At 45.1% G+C, this 22920-nt stretch overlaps 1 protein-coding gene across 1 annotated transcript in view; it reads right to left on the bottom strand.

Moving 5' to 3' along the window:
- Positions 1 to 22920, bottom strand: part of Plc21C (Phospholipase C at 21C) — a 484769-nt gene that overhangs the window by 108995 nt on the left and 352854 nt on the right. Inside the window, exons 5-6 of the mRNA XM_071677149.1 lie at positions 18405 to 18538; positions 15825 to 15909 (exon numbers count right to left, since the gene is read on the bottom strand). Coding sequence (XP_071533250.1) covers positions 15825 to 15909; positions 18405 to 18538 — 219 coding nt within the window. The remainder of the gene's footprint in view (positions 1 to 15824; positions 15910 to 18404; positions 18539 to 22920) is intronic.

The raw sequence follows: 22920 nt of genomic DNA, 5'->3' as shown, positions 1-22920 counted from the left end.
GAATCAACACGCCTTCAGCACTCATAATGAACTGTCAGTCGCCAGCAAGTATTTATTTTTCAGAGATTTTAGAGGGCATGAAACGCTTGCCATTATGAAGCCCTGCGGTAACGTAGCCCGGTGACCTTCGATTTAGTAGGACCTCTCGACATTTAGTATGAATGACAGATGAGTTTTTTGTGTATGTGTGGGAAAGGTTGAATTTGTGGCGAGGGTTGGAGGAGGAAATCCGCCACTGTGGAGACTATTTAATTCTGAAAATGCAATGGATCCCACAAGGTTTAGCGGTTCACCCGGCCAGTCCAAACCATCATCAAAGGGACGTATGTTGGGGCGATGATAATTACTTATTAAGGTGTCTTAAAGTTCCAGACTCGGAGACAGAATTGACCGTTCACCTTCAGGTCAACAAAGCTTAGATTGCACGACATTAATCCAGAGAATTTATGGGTATGGGTCAAAGCAAACAAAGAATTCTGTTTCTGAGTCCAGAGTTTTGAGACATCCTGTACAGGAAGAAGTCGAGACTGAACCCTGTTGGCATACATCCATAAAATAACGCAGATGAACAACGAACAGTTCAGAACTACGTATGGCTATCGTTCTAAGATGAAAATGGAAAAAGTCGACTAAAGCCTTACGTGTGAATCCGCACTTAGAGGCAAGGGTTCCTTTGTACTTTTGAAGATGCTGCAATTAATGACAAAATGGGAAAATCTGCTTATTTAAAATAACGAAGTCATTTTGTAGCTCAAGTATCAATAGCATATTAAGATGCCTTCCTCGTCACCTACAATCTGTACTTCATATATTTCTAAAACTGAAAACTTTTCAGTGAAATCAAATTGAGTTATGTTTACGATCTAGGACAGTAACCATCTTTATATGTTTCATAAAAAGAAAAAAATATTAAACGAGGCGAGGACTGGATGTGCCGGTATCAGCGAGAGAACGTAGAGGTCTCCCAGTCTCTGACCTTCCTGAGGAGTATTACTTCAAAGATTCTGGAATGATGACCTCCCACCCCTTAAACAACGATTTCTTTTTCTTAGTCGATCGCTCTTAAAAACAAAGTGCTGACACGTCACTATAACCAAAGAGAAAGAAAAAAAGGAAAGAAGATATATGTCTGCTTTTCTGGCTTTTCACTCTCACGGCTGAGGTGAGGCACGTCATTGGAGTAGACAGGCTATGAGTGTTGATAAACTCCGATGAGACTGTGTAAGCTAAGCAGTGCACGAAATCCTACGCCTCACCATCGTCCTGGGTGACAGGCTGGAGTGCTCCAAGGCCGCTTCACAACCCTCCGTTCATTTCCATATTACGGAATTTTCTAGAGGGCCTGCACCGAGCATCGGCATCGGTCCCGCTCGGTCGCTCCTCTTTAAAGACCAGTATCACGGCCACCAAGAGGTTGGCACACTAGGAACAGAAAGACGTGAGACAGACCCATGGAGAACCATGAGGTCAGAAGATGATATGTGAAGCAGGTGTGGGTCTGGGAATAGTCGTGGGTTTAGCAGATGAGGGATTCGACGGGCAGGACCAAATTACAGCCGCGGGAGGCGGGACAGGGCCAAACTGCAGCCACGGGAGGAGGGGCAAGAGCAAACTGCAGCCTTCGGAGGCAGGACAGGAACAAACTGCTGCCGCGACAGGCAGGACAAGAGCAAACAGCAGTCACGGGAGGTGGGACAGGAGCAGACAGCAGCCGCAGGAACCGGAGCAAGAGTAAACAGAAGCCGAAGGAGGAGGGACAGGAGCAGACAGCAGCCTCGGGAGGCGGGACAGGAGCAAACAGCAGCCGCGGGAAGATAAGTGGCATTAGCCTAATAGCCCCGCCAGGGTGGATCAGGGACGGCCTGTTGACTAACGCTGGGAAGAGAGAAAAAGAAAAAAAAGCTCAGCCCGGGGACTGCTTCCAGTGCTGGGTGGTGTAGGAACTCGTACTCCGCGACTGGTGGGGACCTTGGGTTAGGTAGGTCTCAAGGACAGTATGTAAGGCAGTTTGTCGTCAATAAAACTCGTAAGAATTGCGGACAATCTGGTATATGCAGCTCTAATACACAGTATTACAATATACTGGACATTTGCAGACACTGTCATATGACGACTTAACACTGTGAAGGACCTTGGAGAAATAACGTCTGACGACCTCACCTTCAGAGAATTCAACAGAGCAATAGCTGCCTCTTCTAAGAAGATGGTAGACTGGATCCTGCAGACCTTCAAGACAAAGGGGAAAACAACAGACAACGCTCTTAAAGCCACTAATATTCTCACGAATAGAATGCTGCTATGGTAACGAGGCATCTCAGCAGGTTGGATTCAGCCGGACCTGTAGGGGAAGCCTTCCGAAGAAAGATATGCACACGCATGTGTGTGTGTGTGTGTGTGTGTGTGTGTGTGTGTGTGTGTGTGTGTGTGTGTAATTACGTGCGTGCAATAACTTAACTGTAATTACCGTTTGACGAGAGAGGTATACACTAGTGCTGCCCCATCTCTTGAACCTTTACCTATGAAGAGATTTAGTCATTAGCCAGAGTTAGCACCAAATGCTCACCAAAGGAAACTTCAAGAGTCGATAAAAGTTGAGAGAGTTATGTGCTGTCGAGTTATGTGTAAGATGGAGAATGTGAGTTTGTGAACTGAAAGCAAGCAACATGCATTTCTTCCTGTACTGGAGGCAGTACTTGAATGAACGAAAGATAAAATAAGTGGTCGAGCGAATGCTGTACCTGATTTCCCACATCCTATTCTTACGGACTTTAACACCAGAAATGAGTGACAGCCTCTACCATCACTCTATTCATGTGTCACAATCGCACCTCAATCTCATCTTCTACCACTCCATGAAGCTTCAAGTGCTTCCGTCTCACCTCGAACCTTTCCTTCTACCATTCCATTAATATCCTTCAGCTTCTCATCGAACTTTTCTTGAAAATAAAGTTTTACTCTTTCCTTACTTTAACTTTTCAGTCTTTAACTTCCTGGCTTTTTCATTCTTTGGCATCTTTTTTTTAATCATCTTGAAAGCAAACCAGCCAGAAATCTGCGGTCTTTTCACAAAACAAAGATTTTATTTATCTTACTTTCTACAAATAACTATTCTCTTCTCATTTGTTTCCCAATATAATGGACTGATACATTTCCTGACGCTCCGTTATTTGATATTCTCTAAAATTTCGAATATTTTCATTAGTTAATATATCTACACCGGAATGCTTTAAGTCGCAGCAGAAGTGTTTGAGTGGGTGCTTACTTACCACGAAATAATATACGCATATATATATATATATATATATATATATATATATATATATATATATATATTTTTTTTTTTTTTTTTTTTTGCTTTGTCGCTGTCTCCCGCGTTTGCGAGGTAGCGCAAGGAAACAGACGAAAGAAATGGCCCAACCCACCCCCATACACATGTATATACATACGTCCACACACGCAAATATACATACCTACACAGCTCTCCATGGTTTACCCCAGACGCTTCAAATGCCCTGATTCAATCCACTGACAGCACGTCAACCCCGGTATACCACATCGATCCAATTCACTCTATTCCTTGCCCTCCTTTCACCCTCCTGCATGTTCAGGCCCCGATCACACAAAATCTTTTTCACTCCATCTTTCCACCTCCAATTTGGTCTCCCACTTCTCCCCGTTCCCTCCACCTCCGACACATATATCCTCTTGGTCAATCTTTCCTCACTCATTCTCTCCATGTGCCCAAACCATTTCAAAACACCCTCTTCTGCCCTCTCAACCACGCTCTTTTTATTTCCAACATTACTCTGCTAAGCTTTGCAACTCTGAACCTTCTCATGTCTCTCCTAATATCAACCACCTTCCACTTTCCCCAATCAAGTTCCTTGTGTATATGGGTCAAGCAGTGAACCCCAGTGAGGGGAGGTAGCCGTGTGTGGGATGTCCTCCCAATACTACCGCAGGAAGGACACCACATCGGCCCCACAGTGGCAGCAGGTGTGTCGTTCGTCCTGCCATTACAACTGATAACTGCTGCTCAACACTTCACATCCAGGAAGTAGTTTGGGAGTTCCTAAAACTACCAGCTGAAGGGTCTTTTCACGCCAGTTATCATGGACGATTTACTATATATGTATATATATATATATATATATATATATATATATATATATATATATATATATATATATATATATATATATATATATACACGTCGGGACTCGTGATGGATCATTTACTTTGAGGTCTGTGTATGGACCATTTACAACGGGAGATTGATGTCCTATTGACATCAATGGTTGCGCTGGATCATTTATGTGAGGGGACCGTGATGGACCATTTGTCAAGGACCGTAATGGACCGTTTAAGTATAGGACTGCGTTCGGACCATTTAAAGAGAAGTCTGATGGACCACTGACGTAAGAGATATGAGGGGATATTCGTACAGAATTGTGTCATGCGAAATGTGATGTTAAAGGATCGAGATTTCATGTTTTAGGACCACGGAGAACTTACGACCAGGTACATTAAGTACTACGATGAGCCATTTATTTCAGAAGTTGTATTGGATATTCCGTCAAGTAGGGCCAGTAACATCAAGGGTAATTGTTGGGTGATTTACGTCAAGGAGTTGTAACAGTCGACCCATGTCAAAGAATGTCATGGACCATTTACATTTAAGAATGATTGTGGGAAAAAAAAAAAACTTTCTTCGTGGCCTCACTTCTAAGACCTTTCAGTTGAAGTCTGTGATGGGGATGCGTGTAGGGCAGGTGAGTCACATTAGGGGTTGCAGAAAACATGGCAGCCATCCACGTCAAAGCTTATTGGAAGGGGACCAGTCGCATCAAGTCCGCGGTTGCTGGGTAAGGTTGAAGTGGGATCTCCTTCACGTCAAGGGTTATAGGGCAGGCCAGGTGCCGAGAGAGAGAGAGAGAGAGAGAGAGAGAGAGAGAGAGAGAGAGAGAGAGAGAGAGAGAGAGAGAGAGAGAGAGAGAGAGAGAGAGAGAGAGAGAGAGGACCAGGCACAGGAGGGACCACAGCAAAAATGAATTTGATTCCTTGTGTTGAATCATAAACAAACATTTCGAGCTGATGCACGATTATCTCGTCAGTTCAGCATCCCATACAATGTCTCTTTGCTTCAGAGATGTAAACATTTCCTGAAAAATACATAGAAGATTTGAGAACATAAATTGTATGACGAATTGTGAACGACTTTTGCTGAAGGGAATTATTTTACTTTTGAATCTTCTCGTCTGTTTAGAAGTCATCTCGTGTGGTGCTCAGCCGTCAACCCGTTCCTCTTCCACCCTCCTGTCTCACCTGTCACCCGTCTCTTTCCTGTCTCTCGTACCCCATCTCGGTTGTGGTCCGTCCTCCTCCTGCCTCCCGTTCCCCTATCCCAGCTGTCACCCGTCTCTCTTCAGTTCTTCGTACCCATGTTTCAGATGTCACCCGTCCTTTTCCTACTTCCCGTACCCCCGTAATGCTGTCGTCCGTCTCTTTCCAATCTTCTGTTGCCCCCGTGTCAACTATCACCCGTCCTTCTCCTGTTTCCTGTACTATTATCTTAGCTGTCACCCGTCTCTCCTCTTTTCGTATGTACCTTCGTCTCAGCTGTCACCTGTCTCTCCTCTGTCTCCTTTACCCCCGTCTCAGCTGTCACCCGTCCCTCTCCTGTCTCCTGTATTCCCGCCTCGGTTGTCGTTCGTCTCTCTCCTAACCCACGGTGGATGGGATGTAGACCCTTCTGTGCATATTAAATTAGCCGGAGAATTGAATTGAATTTTGTGTCATCCTGGGCTATGGTAGACGTGAATCATCCTGGTCTATGGTAGACGTGAATCATCCTGGGCTATGGTAGACGTGAATCACCCTGGTCTATGGTAGACGTCCGTCATCCTGGTGTATGGTAGACGTGTGTCATCCTGGTATTTCTCTGTCGTGGTTGGTGGGGTGAAGTTGCGACAGGTCAGCTCGAGGATATTACATCCAGAAGTGCCTGAGGTAAGATTGGCTGGGTAAAGAGGGACTATAAAGTATAAGTGAGCGACACGAAAGTAAGGGAGAGGCAGAATGTAGGAATATGAGCAGGGTAGGAGACAGGGGAAGACACAGGTATGATCAGGGAAGGTAGGGGGTAACATGTCCATGGCAGTGGTGGTGGAGGCTGGATGGGTATATTAGCTCATGTAAGCCTAAATGCGAGGAGGATAAGTGGTAGTGAAGGAAACAAAATAGAAGGGGAACTGGAGCTCACGGTGAAACAAGGGAGTGTCAGACAAGCGTGTACACACACACACACACACACACACACACACACACACACACACACACACACACACACACACACACAGTTGTAGCGTATGCAAGGTCATGTGACGATACAGGCGGCAAACCGTGCGATTACAAATAAGGGAAATATATCAGAGTTTTGAGGGACTAAGTCTTAAGAGAACACTCACTCGATTCTGTCAATCAATAATGTAAATTTTGAGCCTCCTGAGATGTGAGTGCAGTATGCTACATTAAGAAGAATCAATTCATTGCATAACATGAGTTTCTTAGAGGCCATTGTGCCCTTAAAACTGGACTGCCACACTTTTGTATACCAGCCACTCGAGGATCGGGTCCTAACCTTGCACTTCTGTCGTGCCGGAGCGAGAGACAAGCTGGAATTTGTTTATCTCATAGACTGAGACGCAAAAGTGTCACGGGTTTAAGGTGAGACAATGTTATCAGCATCAAAGCCTAAATGTTTGAGAAGACCCGCTGCAGACGGTTGTCAGACACACGGACGATAACCTGGACGTGTCTGAGCAGAGCACAGATTGTAGGCACGGCAGCAGGGTAAGGCCCTCACCACTGCAGCTGGGTTGAAGACCGAGCCGCAGCGGTAGAATCGAAGACCCTATAAACAAATGCATGATACAAGCGTTCGAATATAGAAACAAAAATCATAAACGGTACCTAAACTGCTTCCGTGCCATTAATGAAGTATCTAATCTTTCATTTTATTTTATGTATTTCTTCCTTTGCTGTGGAGGGTTGATCAAACGAACCAGACGGGCCCAGCTGAAGAGCGGGGTGGGCACCGGGAAATCATCCCACTCGATTGCTCATCCATCTTGTTTAACAGGTAAAGGTATGGAATATGCACCACATCTCTATGTCGGGTTCATCTTAGTATATTTCAGGGTTGACTAACCATGTTCAGCCCTGCGTCTGTCAGGTGGTAACGCAAGCTTCCTTCTAAATATTACTTTTCGTCCAGGTCTAAAACTGCTTTTAAATCAACCCATCATTACCAAGACGGAGATATACTTAATAAAGTGAAATATGATCAGATTGTCTAAAGTACGAAGTAAACAGAACTTGTGAGATCTTATCACACACACACACACACACACACACACACACACACACACACACACAGTGCTCAGCACTACTGGGTTAATGTGTTCAGAGCTGCACTATGTTCACAAGCGGTCAAAGGACCAATCTGAACCAACAGAGGGCCAATCTGAGTCAACACAGGCCGTCAACACTCGTGCCAACACTCTGTGTCAACACAATAGCCCTGTCTACCCATGTTAGTAAATGCTCCTGATGGCTGGTTCCTGCATCACTCCCTCGTCCTGCCACAGCCTCTGCCTCCTACCCTGGCCTCCCAGATGATCCTCAAACCGTCTGCTTTCTCTCTCCTCTTTCGACCATTACACCCAGAAAAATGCAGTTTCCTTGGAGGCGACTTGCGACCTCTCGCAAAGATAAGTTGTAACGTGAAGCTGGAAGGAAGAGACAGATTTTGGTAGTGTCTTGTCCTCCTTATCCCATCACTTGTCGTCCTAAATCCCTTCTCTCTTTATCCTTGGTTCTCCTGTGCCGGCCTCACCAAGACCCTGCAATACAGAAAGCAAGCCAGATCATATTGTACAGAGTAAAACCTACAGCTTAGAACAAGGCCTTTTCGGCTTTCATGAATCAGGGGACATTTAGAACACCGTAAATACCATCTGATATCTTAATTCCTGCACCGGAGGACAACAGAACTCTCCAGTTCAGGATAACCAGCGCATATCAAGCGTGACACTGGAATCCCATAATATATAGTGACGAAATACCAAGATACCCATCGGTGCCTCGAATGTGATGATGGATAACCACACCAGAGAACTCCAGAATCCGGTCACGGAGATTCACGGACTAATATTCAGATGGATTACAGAATCCATGATGACTCTATGGACTCCTACAGTCCAATATAACATCATAAACCCCCTCAGTCTTCGATATCACCCAGATCAAAGAGTTTTAGAAATCAGGACAAAGAATAATATAATATTTCACTGTTCAAGATAACACTGCACACCAGAAATGTCCACAAACATCTAACTACTGACCTCGAAGCTCACAAGTAACCAGGGGTCATGAGATCGGCAAACCATGAAATTCAATGGAGCGAAAATAATGATCATGCCTCGTACATCTGTCTTCGCCTGCTTCCTCCTGCTCAAGTGTTTATCAACGAAAGTAATCAAATAAAGATTCAAGAGACCTCCATGGCAAGACGGTGTATACTGATGGGATCATCATACATACCCTCATATAAAAAGAAAGCTCTGCTTAATGCATAATACATGTGACTCTCCCGTTCATCTTCACTATGACATCCGATATGTACTCGTTAAGTTCAAAATCGGTTGGCGTATGGAAACAATGAAAGAGTTAAGCTTTATCAAAGGATCATTTTTTATTCTTTTAGTATAACATATCCAATGCAACATTTTCCCATAACAGCTCGATTTATAACTATACCTTCTTCATGACTACTACGCCACCAACAATGAACCATTACATCATAGTATGTCTCCCATCCAACTTGAATAATAACACACTACAACTCATCTCCCTCCAATATTCACCCATCAAAACCCACCATAAATCCGGATTACGTCTCCAATCGCCTTCCTCATCCCCGAACTTTGGCCATAAATTCCTTCCCTAATAGTGGGATTTCCCAGGCTCTCTTCCTTCCAGCGGTTGGCTGAACCATTGAGGAATCTTAATGCTCCCGGTGCCTCTTGCAGGGACCACGGCATGTCCCAGCGCCGCCTCCACGCACCAGCAAACCTTCCAGGCAATCAACACCACGAACGATACGTGGAAATCCATTCACAGGTCCAAAGGCCGGGAATTAACGCTAATCATCAATGTACAGAATCAACGCCAAGGGTCAAGGACGGGAATCAACGCCAGAAATATTGAGAATTAACGCGGGGAATGAATACAAGAACCAAAGCCCAGGAAAATGCAACATTAGGGATGAAGACAGGGAATGTACGCCAAGGCTGGACGGAAACGCTGGGAGTCAACGCAAGGAGTCACAGTTGAAGACACTGGCTGAAACTAAACACCAAGAGACAACGCAGGGGATGTAATCAGGAAAGAATGCCGGGAGACAAGCTTAGAAATGAGCGCCAGGAGTCAGTCTTAAAAATGAGCGCCAGAAGGAAGGTTTACAAATGAAAGCCGCGAGGCAAGCCTAGAAATGAAAGCATAAAAAACATAATAAACAATGAACTAAGAAATCAAAGTATGAGTAATCAAGGTTGGTCATCAACGACAGGGTACCACAGGGGGTCAACACTGAAGCACCACGGCAGGTTATCATCGCTGGGGGTACGGCAGGTCATCAATTCTGGTGTGCCTGGCTGGTTAAGAACGCCAGGCGACAGCAGTTGAACTCAGGTGGAAATGAGAATCACCGCTAGACGTAATCGCTTGTAATCAACGCCTTGGTAGGAGACTGGGAATCAACGCGCCTTTCCTCCAAACCTAGAACTCACGACTGGGAACAAATGTTGGAAAACTACCAAAAACCAAGTAGAATTGGAAATCAATACCAGCAACAGGGACAGAGGATCGAACCCAGACTAGGAGACAACACCAGGAACTTAGAGGTGGATATCAACAGAGGAAGTATGATGTGGCTGGTGTTCTCGGCCAACTCACCCACTCCAGCCAACCAACAGGTCGTCACCTGACGAGTCATTACCTTGCCCTGATATCATCTTTTTTTCCCCCACTCTCTCCTGACAGACGCTCTTTTTCTTTTTCATTTTAATTAGTTCCTTTTCTTCAAAGGTTCTTTTATTCATTATTCTTTAGAGGGTTCGTTCTTTGTCAAGTCTCGTGGGTACGACCGAGCCACACAAATCTTAGGTTAATATTGACTTCCTGGCGAGCCATTATCTTTAAAATCGTCTGGATTATAATCCTGATCATCAAATAGAACTTCAATTTCCTCCTTTTAATACTTCAGAATGTTATATCAACATGGATTCATAAAGAAACTAAATTCTAGAGCACAAATGCACATCTGCAAGTTCTGACGACCACTGGTGCTCTGTACGGGAGGACTTAGGTGTGTGTGTCAGTGTGTTCAACTCTTCGTGTGATACAGGGAACTTTCCCTCGTAAGCCGCTATCACATAATCGTTTAACTTTAACTATGTTGTCTCCATTTACAATCTCCTCCCTTAGATTGCTAAACATAACCACGTCTTTAACTAATGATGTGTTTCTTCACATCATTTGAAACTTGTTTCTGTTTTTTATGTTCTCTCCTCACTCGTTCATCTGGTATTTCTAACTTCTATGATTTAATAAATATTTACGGTACACTAAATCTATTCACAAATTTTTCAGGTGTTATCATGTGTTCCCTCTTCCTTCAGTCTTCCACATCTTTAATAAGTCGATTCCTGAAACTTGTCTTTCGCAAGACCGTTGTCAGCATTAGGCCTCCTTTAACTGCACCAAGTCCCCAGCACTTTAGGTTCAGTTAGGATGGACTTCACAGACCATTATATATAAGACCACAGTTGAATCATGTCTAGATCTCTTGGAAGGTTTTTCACAGTCCTGATCCCTAACCTTCTTCATGACCTTCGTATCATCCGCAACAAACCTAGGTATGGCTCAAGTCTTTCTAGCGACCAATTTCCATAGAATATGAACAGAAGTGGTCCCAAAATCGATCCTTGCGGAATCCACTCGTTATTCTCATAAAGTGCGTCCTTTGTTCCTTCACAGTGAGGCAATTTTCGATCCACTGAAAGAGTTCACCTCATATTCCTGCCCATAGTTCCAAGGACGAAAGGCCGAGACGACCAAGAGCGACGTCGCTTCGGGAGATCACGGACGCGGAGGACCAGTCGACGTACGCTTGCGTAAGACGTCTTCGCCAAGTGTCATCTTGCCTCAAAAGGGAACTTATCTCACGCTGCTACCCCCGTTAACCCCAGAATGGAAACCCTATAGAACGAGGGGGGGTCTGGGGGCAGGAAGGTAGGGCAAAGTAAGGTAATTTTCATAAAAGAAAATGATATGGTTCATTTGATGTCTGGGGAACTATACATTGTCTAAACAAATATGCCATTTCTTCCCACTATCACCTTCCCCAACATAATATATTCTCTGAAGGGACCATTTTCCCCCAGCGCTTCCTGAAACCTAAGGTCACCTCTTCCTAGAAGACATGATCTGTCTCTCTCTCTCTCTCTCTCTCTCTCTCTCTCTCTCTCTCTCTCTCTCTCTCTCTCTCTCTCTCTCTCTCTCTCTCTCTCTCTCTCTTCCCTTCATGTATCTCATCTTTCCTCTCTCGCTAATGTATATCCTCCACCTTAAGATCAAATTTCATCCCATCTCCTTGGTTAGTTTCCTCTCTACAGTCCCAGCGATATCTGGTTTGCCTGACCCTCTCTACTCTCTTAGACTTTGCAGTCCGTCTTTGCCACTGGCTATCAATTCAACTGCATTTGTGAAAGCGTCTTTAAGTTCTACATCTGTAGCAGTTGATGTTCATGCTCTCTATTACATGGCTTAAGTGGGAGGTCATCTTTCTTGCCCTTTCCTTCCCTCTACCTTTGGTCTGTCTATAGTAGTATGCTTTCCTCTTTCAATCCCAACTTTCCTAAGACTGTGTGTGTGTGTCCCTATGTGTGTGCGTTATGGGATGAGTGATGTGTACCTGAAACTCTACGATCCCTAAGTGTCATACAATACAACCCAGCAAACTAACTGCATGTCCCTCTGCTACCTGTATGGTCCCCGGGGATCACAAGCAGAGAAATCCAGCAACTCTACCAGTATTGAAAAATGTCCGTTTCATTCACAATCATTCTATTCACTTCGATGGTTCTGCTATGCTGTCCTTACTCTCCGAGGACCCAGAGGGCAGACTACACATCATAATCCAGCAGGTGTTCACCCTCGCTAATGGCATTTCCCATCAAGCGGTGAGCTGTATAAAAGTTTTAAGACATACGTAGCTAAGCCATTGTTACATTTACAGACATACGTGGCTAAGCCATTTTTTGTATTTACTTTGGTAAACCAACGAATTATTGAAAGGTTATGAGAGTTTGTTTATAAATTACTCAAGAGATATGATCAGAGGGCGTTGTGTCTACAGGTTGCAGGGGTAGATGAAAAAACAAACATGAAAGTGCTTCTATGAACAAGACAGCTCTCAGAAAATGGTAGATGTTAGGTGTTCCTTCCTCCTAGTGTCAACAGGTGCTGTGGTTACACTCACGTTGCACTATATACAACACAGTATCTACAACACAGGATCATTCACATGATGGCCTGATACGCACAGCGTAATTCACTCACCGTCTTAAGAACCAACAGAAGGTTTTTTCCCAGTGGTGTGCAAAGAGTTCATGTATTATGTAGACTTCTTATAAATATTAGAGACCTGGGGGACTATCATAGCATTGTTGTACCTTCCGTGGTGTGCTAAGTGAGTGTGAATTACTTGGGGCTCAACCTGCTTAAGAATTACGGTATAAACTATAGTTTCGTTTGGTTTGAGATTCCTGGACCTCCGTCACCCATCGAAACCCGAACTTCCACTCATCCTGCACTCACAGCTTCGTTCCATTCGGCTCAGTTTTTCTTTCTTAAAGTCGGATAAAAACTGGGCGACTTCCTGCGCTTCGTGAAGAAGAATGCAGTGTCGTTTTCTCCTTCCTTTCCACCTTGGCTAAATTTGTCGTCTTGAGAGGCTTGATAAAGTTCTGTCTTCCTCATTTCCTCTCCATTCTCTAGGAGGCCCGCCAGCCTCCACTAGACCGGGACGCTTGCCTTCAATACAGCTTCCCCTCACTTGACAGTTTATATATATATATATATATATATTATATATATATATATATATATATATATATATATATATATATATATATATATATATATATATATATATATATATATATAGTGTACGCACAGCGTTATATTTGTATCGTTCGTATATCAACCCGTACATACATGTAGGCCGAGAGTTCACATCGTGATATCGACAGGTACAGTAGTCCCTCTTCATTCGGTACATGTTACAGGACACAGAATACAGGATACAATAATTGGTACAGAACAAACAGACACACACACACACACACACACACACACACACACACACACACACACACACACACAAACACACACACAAAGCATTTCTCATTTCTACGCAACAATTGTGTGTGTCACGTCTTGTGATCTTACACTCGGTGACGCGGCGTCACCTTACACTGCCGTGCGTACAAGCCACCGCATCTCGACCCCGTCATGCGTACTTCTTTTACCGTGTTCCTCCAACGATAATGGTGACTCTCCGACTCATCTCATATTTCGCTGACCCTCTCCCTCCTCTTCCCTCTCTTTTACTTCATTTACTCTCTCTCTCTTACCTCTCCCTACTCTCACGGTCCCTCACCATGAACACCCCCATGCCTGGCGAGGGTGGACGGGCATCATCGTGGAGCGCGGAATGCGGGAGATAGGAACCCCGGCCCCCCAGGACACGGAAAACAGGAGAATTAAGAGGAAGGCGCGGGCGAGCACCTGGAGCTGACGGAGGGTGGCGCACCATGATAACAGGGGTCGATAAGGCGTCTTTGTTGGGGGCCCAGGTCAGCCAGGGACACGGCTGCAGCCACCACACTACCACCACTACCATCACCACCACTGCCATCACCACCACGCACTGGAAGCTTGGAGCCAGGCAGGGAGTGCGAAGAAACGGACGTGTGTGGATGTATAAGTTCCTCTGTGATCTTCCCTTCCCATGTACTGCCACCTGGATACCCCCTTTGCCAGGGACCGTTCACAGCAGAGGCGGGGTGCTGCCACTGCCAAACACAGGCAGTCAGTCCATCAACAGTGCCGTTCGTGGGGGGGAAGCTATGAACATTCGTCAGTGTGTCGCCCCGGGATCCTGCGTGTCACTGCCGTTGCTTTATGACCAGAGGACGGTAACATGGCGCGGAGGTGCGACACACACACACACACACACACACACACACACACACACACACACACACACACACACACACCGGCTTAAAGTCGTTGATACACAGAGGCAGGACACCCAGGCAGGTCCCTCGGCAGGACGCATCCCGACAGGGGAGAGCGGAGGGCCAACCTGCTGCTGTTTGCGGTGAGGACTGACTGGGTGCAAGGGGAGGTGACCTGGGTGCAAGGGGAGGTGACCTGGGTGCAAGGGGAGCTGACCTGGTTCCAGCAAGGATGATCCTCCTAACCTGCCATGACCTGGTCATGAACCAGAGACCTGTCTGTGTAGAACACCGCATATACGAACATGTTTACCTTCCCATCGCATCCTGCATTAGCACTACAGTAGGGACGTTCTTATGCATTATCCTCCAAATTCTCCATTCAATTACCGACATATACTAAAGTTCTCTCACCTTATTATCATGTCATTTTCTGCTTATTCCAATGCATCTTTTATATTCCTTTCTCCCACCTGAGCCTAACTTCTTGAGCATGACTGTATGACCCTTGCGTATGATGACCTAACCTTTGATCTGATCCTGAAGGGAGTCATTGCCAAAGGCCAGTCTAACCATACCCTACGCTCGTAACGTGGTTCTCTAGAGGCCAAAGCATTAAAAGACATACATCTGTCTATGCTTATATCTCACGGACATGTTCTGGTCTACAGGAATCCATAAGAGCAAACCACCTGCCTTAAACGTCCCCTTGCCGCTATATTACATAAAGAAATCTCAGTCCTTCGTCTGATCGACCCATCCAAACACTTTCATGGTCTGGTCGGCCCACCCAAACTTAGTTTCTTGGTCTGGTTGACCAACGCAAACTTAGTTTCTTGGTCTGGTCGGCCCATCCAAATTTAGTTTCTTGGTCTGGTCGACCAACCCAAACTACTGTGGAACGTTTGCTGAATACTTTTGTTCCCGAGGCCACTCACGTCAGGCACACTACTCCTTTTTCACCCACAATTCGTTTCCATTACCTCACTGTGTTAATGAAACAAAAGTCAAACGAAATCTAAAAGCCATTAACAAAAGGGAAGCAGACTATTTGCTTCTTTACCTACATGGCAAGAACAGTAATAGTGTTTCTATAGAACAGGAGAGGGGGGGTAATGTGTGAGTACTCTGTTCATGGCAGACTCCATTTTAGTAAGGTACCATTAACTGTATAATGTGCTTCATTAATGATAGAAAACTGCTGAACGTATATCATCAGGAAATGCACGTATGTTCTAATAACAGTACAGAACTACTGCAGGAAACAGACATCATGAATTACTAATATGTTTGCTCTATACGTGACAGGACAAGCATTAGATGAGGCGCGACGAATAATGCAAAGAAGTCAATGGGAAGTGGGTAGTGATGTGTGGTGCGGTGCGGTGTGGTACTGAGTGTGACTCGGTACAACAGAGATCGTTAGAATGAGGTATAATACACAGTGGGATTACTCACCTTGCCTGAGGGAAGGCCAGCGGCCTCAAGCGCCGTCTCGACGCGCTTCTTGTCGTCCCCGTGACGAGCGAACAGCTTGACGATGCTGTGGGTGAGACGTCAACCATCATCAACTCATCAATTCTCATACGCACGGTTAAATAGAACAATGACTCAGACGTCTAACACCATAATGCATTATGTATCTTGAATATTTTAGACGCTCAAAATGCACACACACAGACACAGACACACAGACACACACACAGACACACACACACACACACACACACACACACACACACACAGCAGATAGATTTAGATGTGAATAAATAGAATGAACAAACAAAGTAAGGTTTATCAAATTCAAGCTGTGTGTGTGTGTGTATGTGTGTGTGTGTGTGTGTGTGTGTGTGTGTGTGTGTGTGTGTGTGTGTGTGTGTGTGTGTGTGTGTGTGTGAAAATACACACCATGAATAAGAGAGGAACAGAAGGAAAACACTGAAGCTTGAAAGAATGGCCGGTGTCCAAAACCAGCACACATCCAGAGCAGGTATCCAACCTCAAGGCCCATCCCTCTGCTTCATATACTAAGCCCTAAGAAACCAATCCCATTCCTTTTCATACCGAGGCCTGGGGAATCAATCCCATCCCTTCTTATACTGAGCCCTTTGAGCTAATCCTTTCTCTTCTCATATTGCATTCAAGGGTGCCAATCCCACCCCAGCTTATACTGAGCCTTAGGGAACCAATCTTCTTACATTGAGCCCGAAGGGACCAATCTATTCCCTTGTTATATTGAGCCCTAGGCCGATCCCTTCGCCCTTACACTCAACAAGAAGTATTGGAAAATGCAAATGGTGAGACGGGAAAAGTATGCCGCGGGTCGAGCGTATGACCCGAGCTGTCTCAGAGTCTTCAAATGAATCAGGGTGGGACAGAAGGGTTGAGGTGGAGGGAGAGACATGTAAGAGGTGGGAGAGGTTGGATGACAGGAACTGTGGTGATGAAGGGACTGGGATAGGAAGGAAAGGAATGGATATGAAAAGGACGAACGTCAGAACTAGTTCTAACAATAAACAGAAAGTAGTGTATATGTGGAAGGAGCAGAACGTGTAAAACAGAAGGGAACTGGATGGAAGGAGTCTATCTCTAGTTGCCAGTGGACCAAATGTGTACATTCCACTCAGAATGTTATTCTAGCGAGGAATAATCTCCCTATACAGGTCGGGAACTAAAACCTTCACTATCTTCCTTCAGTCTATTACGACAGATCGCTCGTGTCTACTTTCTATCCAGTATAGTTTCAGAGCTTTTAGTCTGTCTTAATAATTCAGATGTTTTGCTATACCGTCCGGCCGGTTGAGAATATACGCCTGGCTGATACTTCCCATAGTTAATGGGTGGAGACCAACTAAACGAGGATCGACCGTTATGATACATCCTACTTTACTTGAACAACCAAGCTGTGTAGCTCTCTTCCCCTCTTCCTAAAACTTTTCTCCCTTTGAAAATCAGGTTAAGAAAAAAAAAAAGCCCAAGGAGCTCTAATTAATTAAGTCATTCCTTTTCTTTCCCTATTCTCTTTTCACCCCAGATGGCCATGATTGGATCATGTTTTGCCCGTGCCATGTCGGTCCCTATATTACATATATACAAAAAAGACAGAAAGATATAAGTAGGTTCGAAGATTGCGGGGGAAGGGGGGGGGGAATGGAAAGGAGTGGGACAAAAGGGATAGAAAAAAATGTGGGATGGAGCGACGGGAGCTGGGAGATAAAGTGAAAAGAGTCTGATGGAAGAGTGACGCGGGAAATATGGGGATGCGTTCAAGTACTGTAACCCACCAACCCTTTTCCGACCCTGATCTAAACAGGGCTCCCAATTTCTTCGAAGCAGACTTAGTTACTAGTGTTATGAAGTGCTCCTACGACAGACTAGATGTAGTGAGGGAACAAGATATGTTTCTTGTGTTAAGTCGTGAGATAACAGAGCCATCAAAGAAGACAGGAGAGTTGTGAGGGGGTTCAACGAAGAAAAACTGGAAGAAACTGGGTCTTAGGAGGCTTTAAACTTAAACTGGGAAATCCTGCCCAAATCTAAGTTTAAAGGGGCCATTGTGAAGAGACGAGACGTTGGTTGAGCAAGAGAAGATGGAACGGATATGAAAGAAGTGAAGGAACCAAGTGTTGAATTGGCTCTGAAGTCTGAAATGAACTGACATTCGCAACTTTTAACCCCAGCCCAATAGAATCCATGAGAATGAATACGATCCAAATCCAAACTCTAGGCTTAAACGGTTCCCCATCCGAAACCATGGCTGACAATACATCGAACTGGATCGGATTGTTCGGGGTTCCGTTTGGGCCAGGAGACTGTAAGACCCACATCAGAAGCAAAGAAGAATAACTAATAATACGACCAGTGAACTCCAGGTGGAATGGTGACCTGCCGACCAGCAAAAATGAAAAAAAAAAAAAAAGAGGTACTAGCATCAAGTGAAGGGTGGATGAGAGGATGTAACATGACCATATTTTTCAAGAATATACGGAAGGATCAATATCAGTTGTAGGAAATGACAAGAGGGAGGAAAAGACTTACTTCTTGACGGACACTTTATTGTTGCGGTCACACGTGAGTTTGAGTCTAGTGTAGGCTTTGTTCAGGAAAGTGATGGGTGAGGCGTTGATGGCGATCAGGTTGTAGGCCATCTTGAGAATCTCGTCCGCCCACAGCTGTAAACAGAGAGAGAGAAAAAAAAAAGTTAATAAACTGTGAGACTAAGGAAGATATATCGTATGGTACGTCGTAAGATACGTCGTACGATAGGTCGTAAGGTACGTCGTAAGGGAACAGCAACTTTATGAGTTGCGTCTGAAGACATATTGCAAGAACAACCTACTTTCCTTGAGTTCTGAAGCTGCTGATTCATGGGACTTGACGTTTATTACCAGACTTACCATAGTGAGTAAATCGTCGCTCGGGGGAAACTCCTCTGAGAAAACATTTATTTTTCCCTATTTTTTTTCACTATCACACGTTCCTTTTTTCCTTTTGTTTGTCTTCAGCGGTTCCAGTTAATCCAGGCAGCGGTATATGCATATAACACATCCGTCTCTTAAGTTCACCAAGCACGATGATCATAAAATACACTCGTGAACCCTATACGTCTTGTCATACCTGTCCACATTACCTAAAGAGCTTTCAAGTAAATTAATAATTCATTCGGAGGAGACTCCTTATGGCCTTCATACACTGTGTATATAAGGAACGAGAGTGACCTTCCAAGTGACCTTACGACCAGCCTTCCAGAGCGACCTTGACCCGTTGCTCCTCTGGAGAACGGGAGCATCATCACTACTTCTACACGAGAGAATCTGTGAGGAACATGTTAGTCTAGCGTGAGGAAGGTGCAGACCACAGAGTGCGGGGTAGGTGAGGCTGGCTAGGGCGCGGCTCCTCATCCTAGACTACAACCCGCCCCGAACGGACAGGCCATATTAGTCCCCCGACGCTCACATTCGCCCTGTGTCGGCCAGACGCTTTTAGGGCAGCCTCGTCCCGCACCGTCGATGGCGGGGGCACGCCGTTAAGAAGAGTTGATAATATAGATAAGAGCCATGAAGGCAGCCGCCACGGACAAGTTACGACCGTCGCCCGGGCCTGCAGGAGTAAAAAATTGAAGATGTATACATCACTAGGACAATGCGATGGAAAGCGAGGGCAACTCGAGAGCACTTTGGAGCGCCATGTTGTATTTCATCGCTCTTCCCCCTCAGCCACCCACCCTCCCTTCCTCCCTCCCTCCACAACTCCTTCCGTTCACGTCTGGAGCTCCAGCCGAGTCCGTCTGGAAGAGATCCAGGAAAATTTTAGAGAAACGATGAGCAAGAATGGCGTTAGGGAGTCCTCTGGTTCGAACCGTCCTTGCACAACTGTGTCTTTGTCTTGATCAACTCTCGTTACCTTCTGCTCTCGATGATATTAAGATATTTTTTTTCCCCATCATTAGTAATGCCGCGCTATGAGCCACACGTCTATTAGCTGTCTGTCTGACTCTCAGTGGATGGAGTGGAGATGACCTTTAACCTGACCCCCAGAATGATCCAACCTTGGTTCAAGGGCCAGGCCAGCCGAAGAAGGTAGTATACATCAACAGTTAAGTCATTCGCCCGTTTCCTTTTGCAGAGAGGCCGACACAGGCGTGGATGCATCTAAAGTACACATGATTCCTGACCTCACCACACGCGGCCTGGTGTGACCAGCATCACGTCATGTCATCAGTGACTTTCCAACTCGTAATGAAGCCGCTGTAGCCATGTAAGGATGGGTCGACTGGAAGGCCCCACATGATCAAGGTGGGAAAGAGGATCGAACTAGTCACCATGAGATTTGGAGTCTAACACTACAGCCAATCCAACATCATTGCTCTTTTATATATGACTCTGTCATAATTCAGAACATTATGGGAAGCTTATACAATCAGGAGAAGTAATGTTGTTTGTTATATTATCATTTCATCACCTGTTGTACTTCAGCTTGATGACGAGAAAGGTTGTGACGACTTCTAAGCTGTGGTTCCCAATCTCTACGCTCATCCACCATTCCTTTCCTAATCATCTTACTCTACCAAGATCTCTTTCCTTTTCCTCTATACTCAAATCTCCTCTCACTGCAGCTCTCCCACTTGCTCTCACCTATTACTCCTTCTTCCCATCTTTACTTAATTCCCTAAACTCTTACTCCAACCCTTCCTCATCCAGATACCATGGCCTCCAAGGATGTCCTCTCCTCCCCTGCAGAAACACACACCCCAGACAACCCCGCGGATTAATCACACGTCTCCGGAGGTGCAAAAGAACTGCAGACTTTTCAAGGTCCTGGGGGAAAAAATGCCCGGGGAACCGTTCATGAATTTTGAGCAGCTCTGAATTTTGTCCACCCTGGGAATTAATATTTCTGGCTCGACGTGACGCGCTTGATGAGATTTCCAATGGAGCTTTGAGGGGCTTGTGAGGAGACGGTATCATTGACAAGACCTTCGACCATGCGTCACCTTGCGTCACCCTGCGTCATCCATACTTCACACGAACGGATGTCACCCTTATACGTCACACTAACTTACGTTACCTTTGGTCATAGTCCGTTACACTGTCACCCTCCGTCATATTCCCATAGTCAAAATACTGTACGTCTCTCTGTCATATTCCCACACACACACACACACACACACACACACACACACACACACATACCCGTCACATAAAATCACAGGCTTCGTTTTCTGTACAGTTCGTTGTATCCACATTCAGGCATTTTCATTTTCTTTCGTATCCAACGGAACAGTTCCCCCTTCCTTGTTACATATATAATCCTTGCTCTATCACAGGATTAATATTTCTACCAGAAGCTCACTTTTTTGGTGTGTGTTTATGTGTAGCTATTTACTCTAATGCAGTAAACACGTGTAAGGTTTCCAAATTATCGTATGTCACTAGTTCATCGCTTTTCTTGAAATCAGTAATTCTGGTATTTGCATAGGATAGTTACAACGTGTGTATGTGTGTGTGTGTGTGTGTGTGTGTGTGTGTGTGTGTGTGTGTGTGTGTGTGTTATTTACTCCCCTCTGCCCAAATTTAGCTGACCTCATGACATTTTTCATGTCATTATGGCAAGGTTTACCCCAAGTGACTGACGTAGAGGATGCTAACCCATGTAATTATCATTATTTTCATCACCATTATTATTACTACTATTATCATCATTATCATTATTATCATCATCATTATCATCATAATAATCTGGCGAATGTTAAGAGAGGTTGACAGGGTTTGAGTATTTGCTGGATGGCGTCATGACCATCATCGCCACCTGTGACTGACCTCACTCACATCACCCAGCAAGAGGAGGTCTTTTGCTCAAAGGAGAGAGAGTGCGGGCCATTCACAAGGCCAGGCCAACAGGCCACGGTGTCACTATGCCAGCAGCTTCATCAATGGTCCAAATGCCTCTGGGGTGCGAGGTGCGGCCGGGGGTCAGGCGTGAGGAGAGTCTGGATGGTGCATGATACAGGCGTCATCTTGTGTCCCCACCACACACATAACATGCTCACCTCCGCCCGACCTCCTCCAACACTCGCCCGTGAACCACCGGTAATGGGCGCATCCCGCTCCTGTTCCACCACTACGAAGGTCACTTCCACACTACCTTCCCCCTACCCATTATGTACCATCAGACCCCCTCCCCCACTCCTTCCCCACACACACACACACACACACACAAACACACCATAACATTATACAAAATCTTACAACCACAACCCAACACAAATACATATCAACGCACTACACACCGCCACACTCAAAAACATCATATCATGCCCGAAAATGAATATTTTCCATAAAACTTCTACAATATCTACTTATCTATTGAGACAGCAAACCCTCACAGTATGACCAAACATGGCAACTTCCACCTTCAATTCTTCTTCAACGTGAGGTCTAAACATTACACTTTGCTACGTGAGAGCAAGTTACCTGCTTGTGGCGTCGCCTTAGACCAATATTGACACAGCTCTTAAAAGTCATATCTCACATGGTTCTTGTAGGTGGGAGGACTAAGGTGTGTGGATAGGCCACATGACTGGACTGCTGCGTTCAGCTACCCGTGCTGGCCAACTCTGACTGCAACGAGTCACCTACATGACATATGAATTTACTGCAGATGTAAAGAGAGGCAGAAGCCGAGGTCAGGGTCACAGAAAATGTTCAGTTACCTACTTTACATCTCAAAGTAAATAGAAATATCATCGTACTGAGATCTATACATAGTCTTGATTACTACACAAATTCTTTTTTATATAAGTAATTAATATAATTACTATTTTGAGTGTATTACGTATTCAAGTTCAATGTACATTGCACGTATCTTTCTCCTTCGGCGCCTCAATGTTAACTTTAGTGCTACCAGTGTCTTACCTGCGACATTAAGTCAGCTCAATCAAGCCTACTGTCTAAGGGCACATCATGTAGCTAGACGTTCCGCTGAGCCATGAACAGGGCCATGCTCCAGCCGACAGCAGACGATACGTAAAATATTGAATGGTTCGGTGTCACGT

The sequence above is a fragment of the Panulirus ornatus genome, chromosome 24 (genome assembly GCF_036320965.1).
Source record: "Panulirus ornatus isolate Po-2019 chromosome 24, ASM3632096v1, whole genome shotgun sequence".
NCBI lineage: Eukaryota > Metazoa > Arthropoda > Malacostraca > Decapoda > Palinuridae > Panulirus > Panulirus ornatus.
The sequence above is the reverse complement of the archived record's forward strand: the minus strand, read 5'-3'. Positions and strand labels throughout refer to the sequence as shown.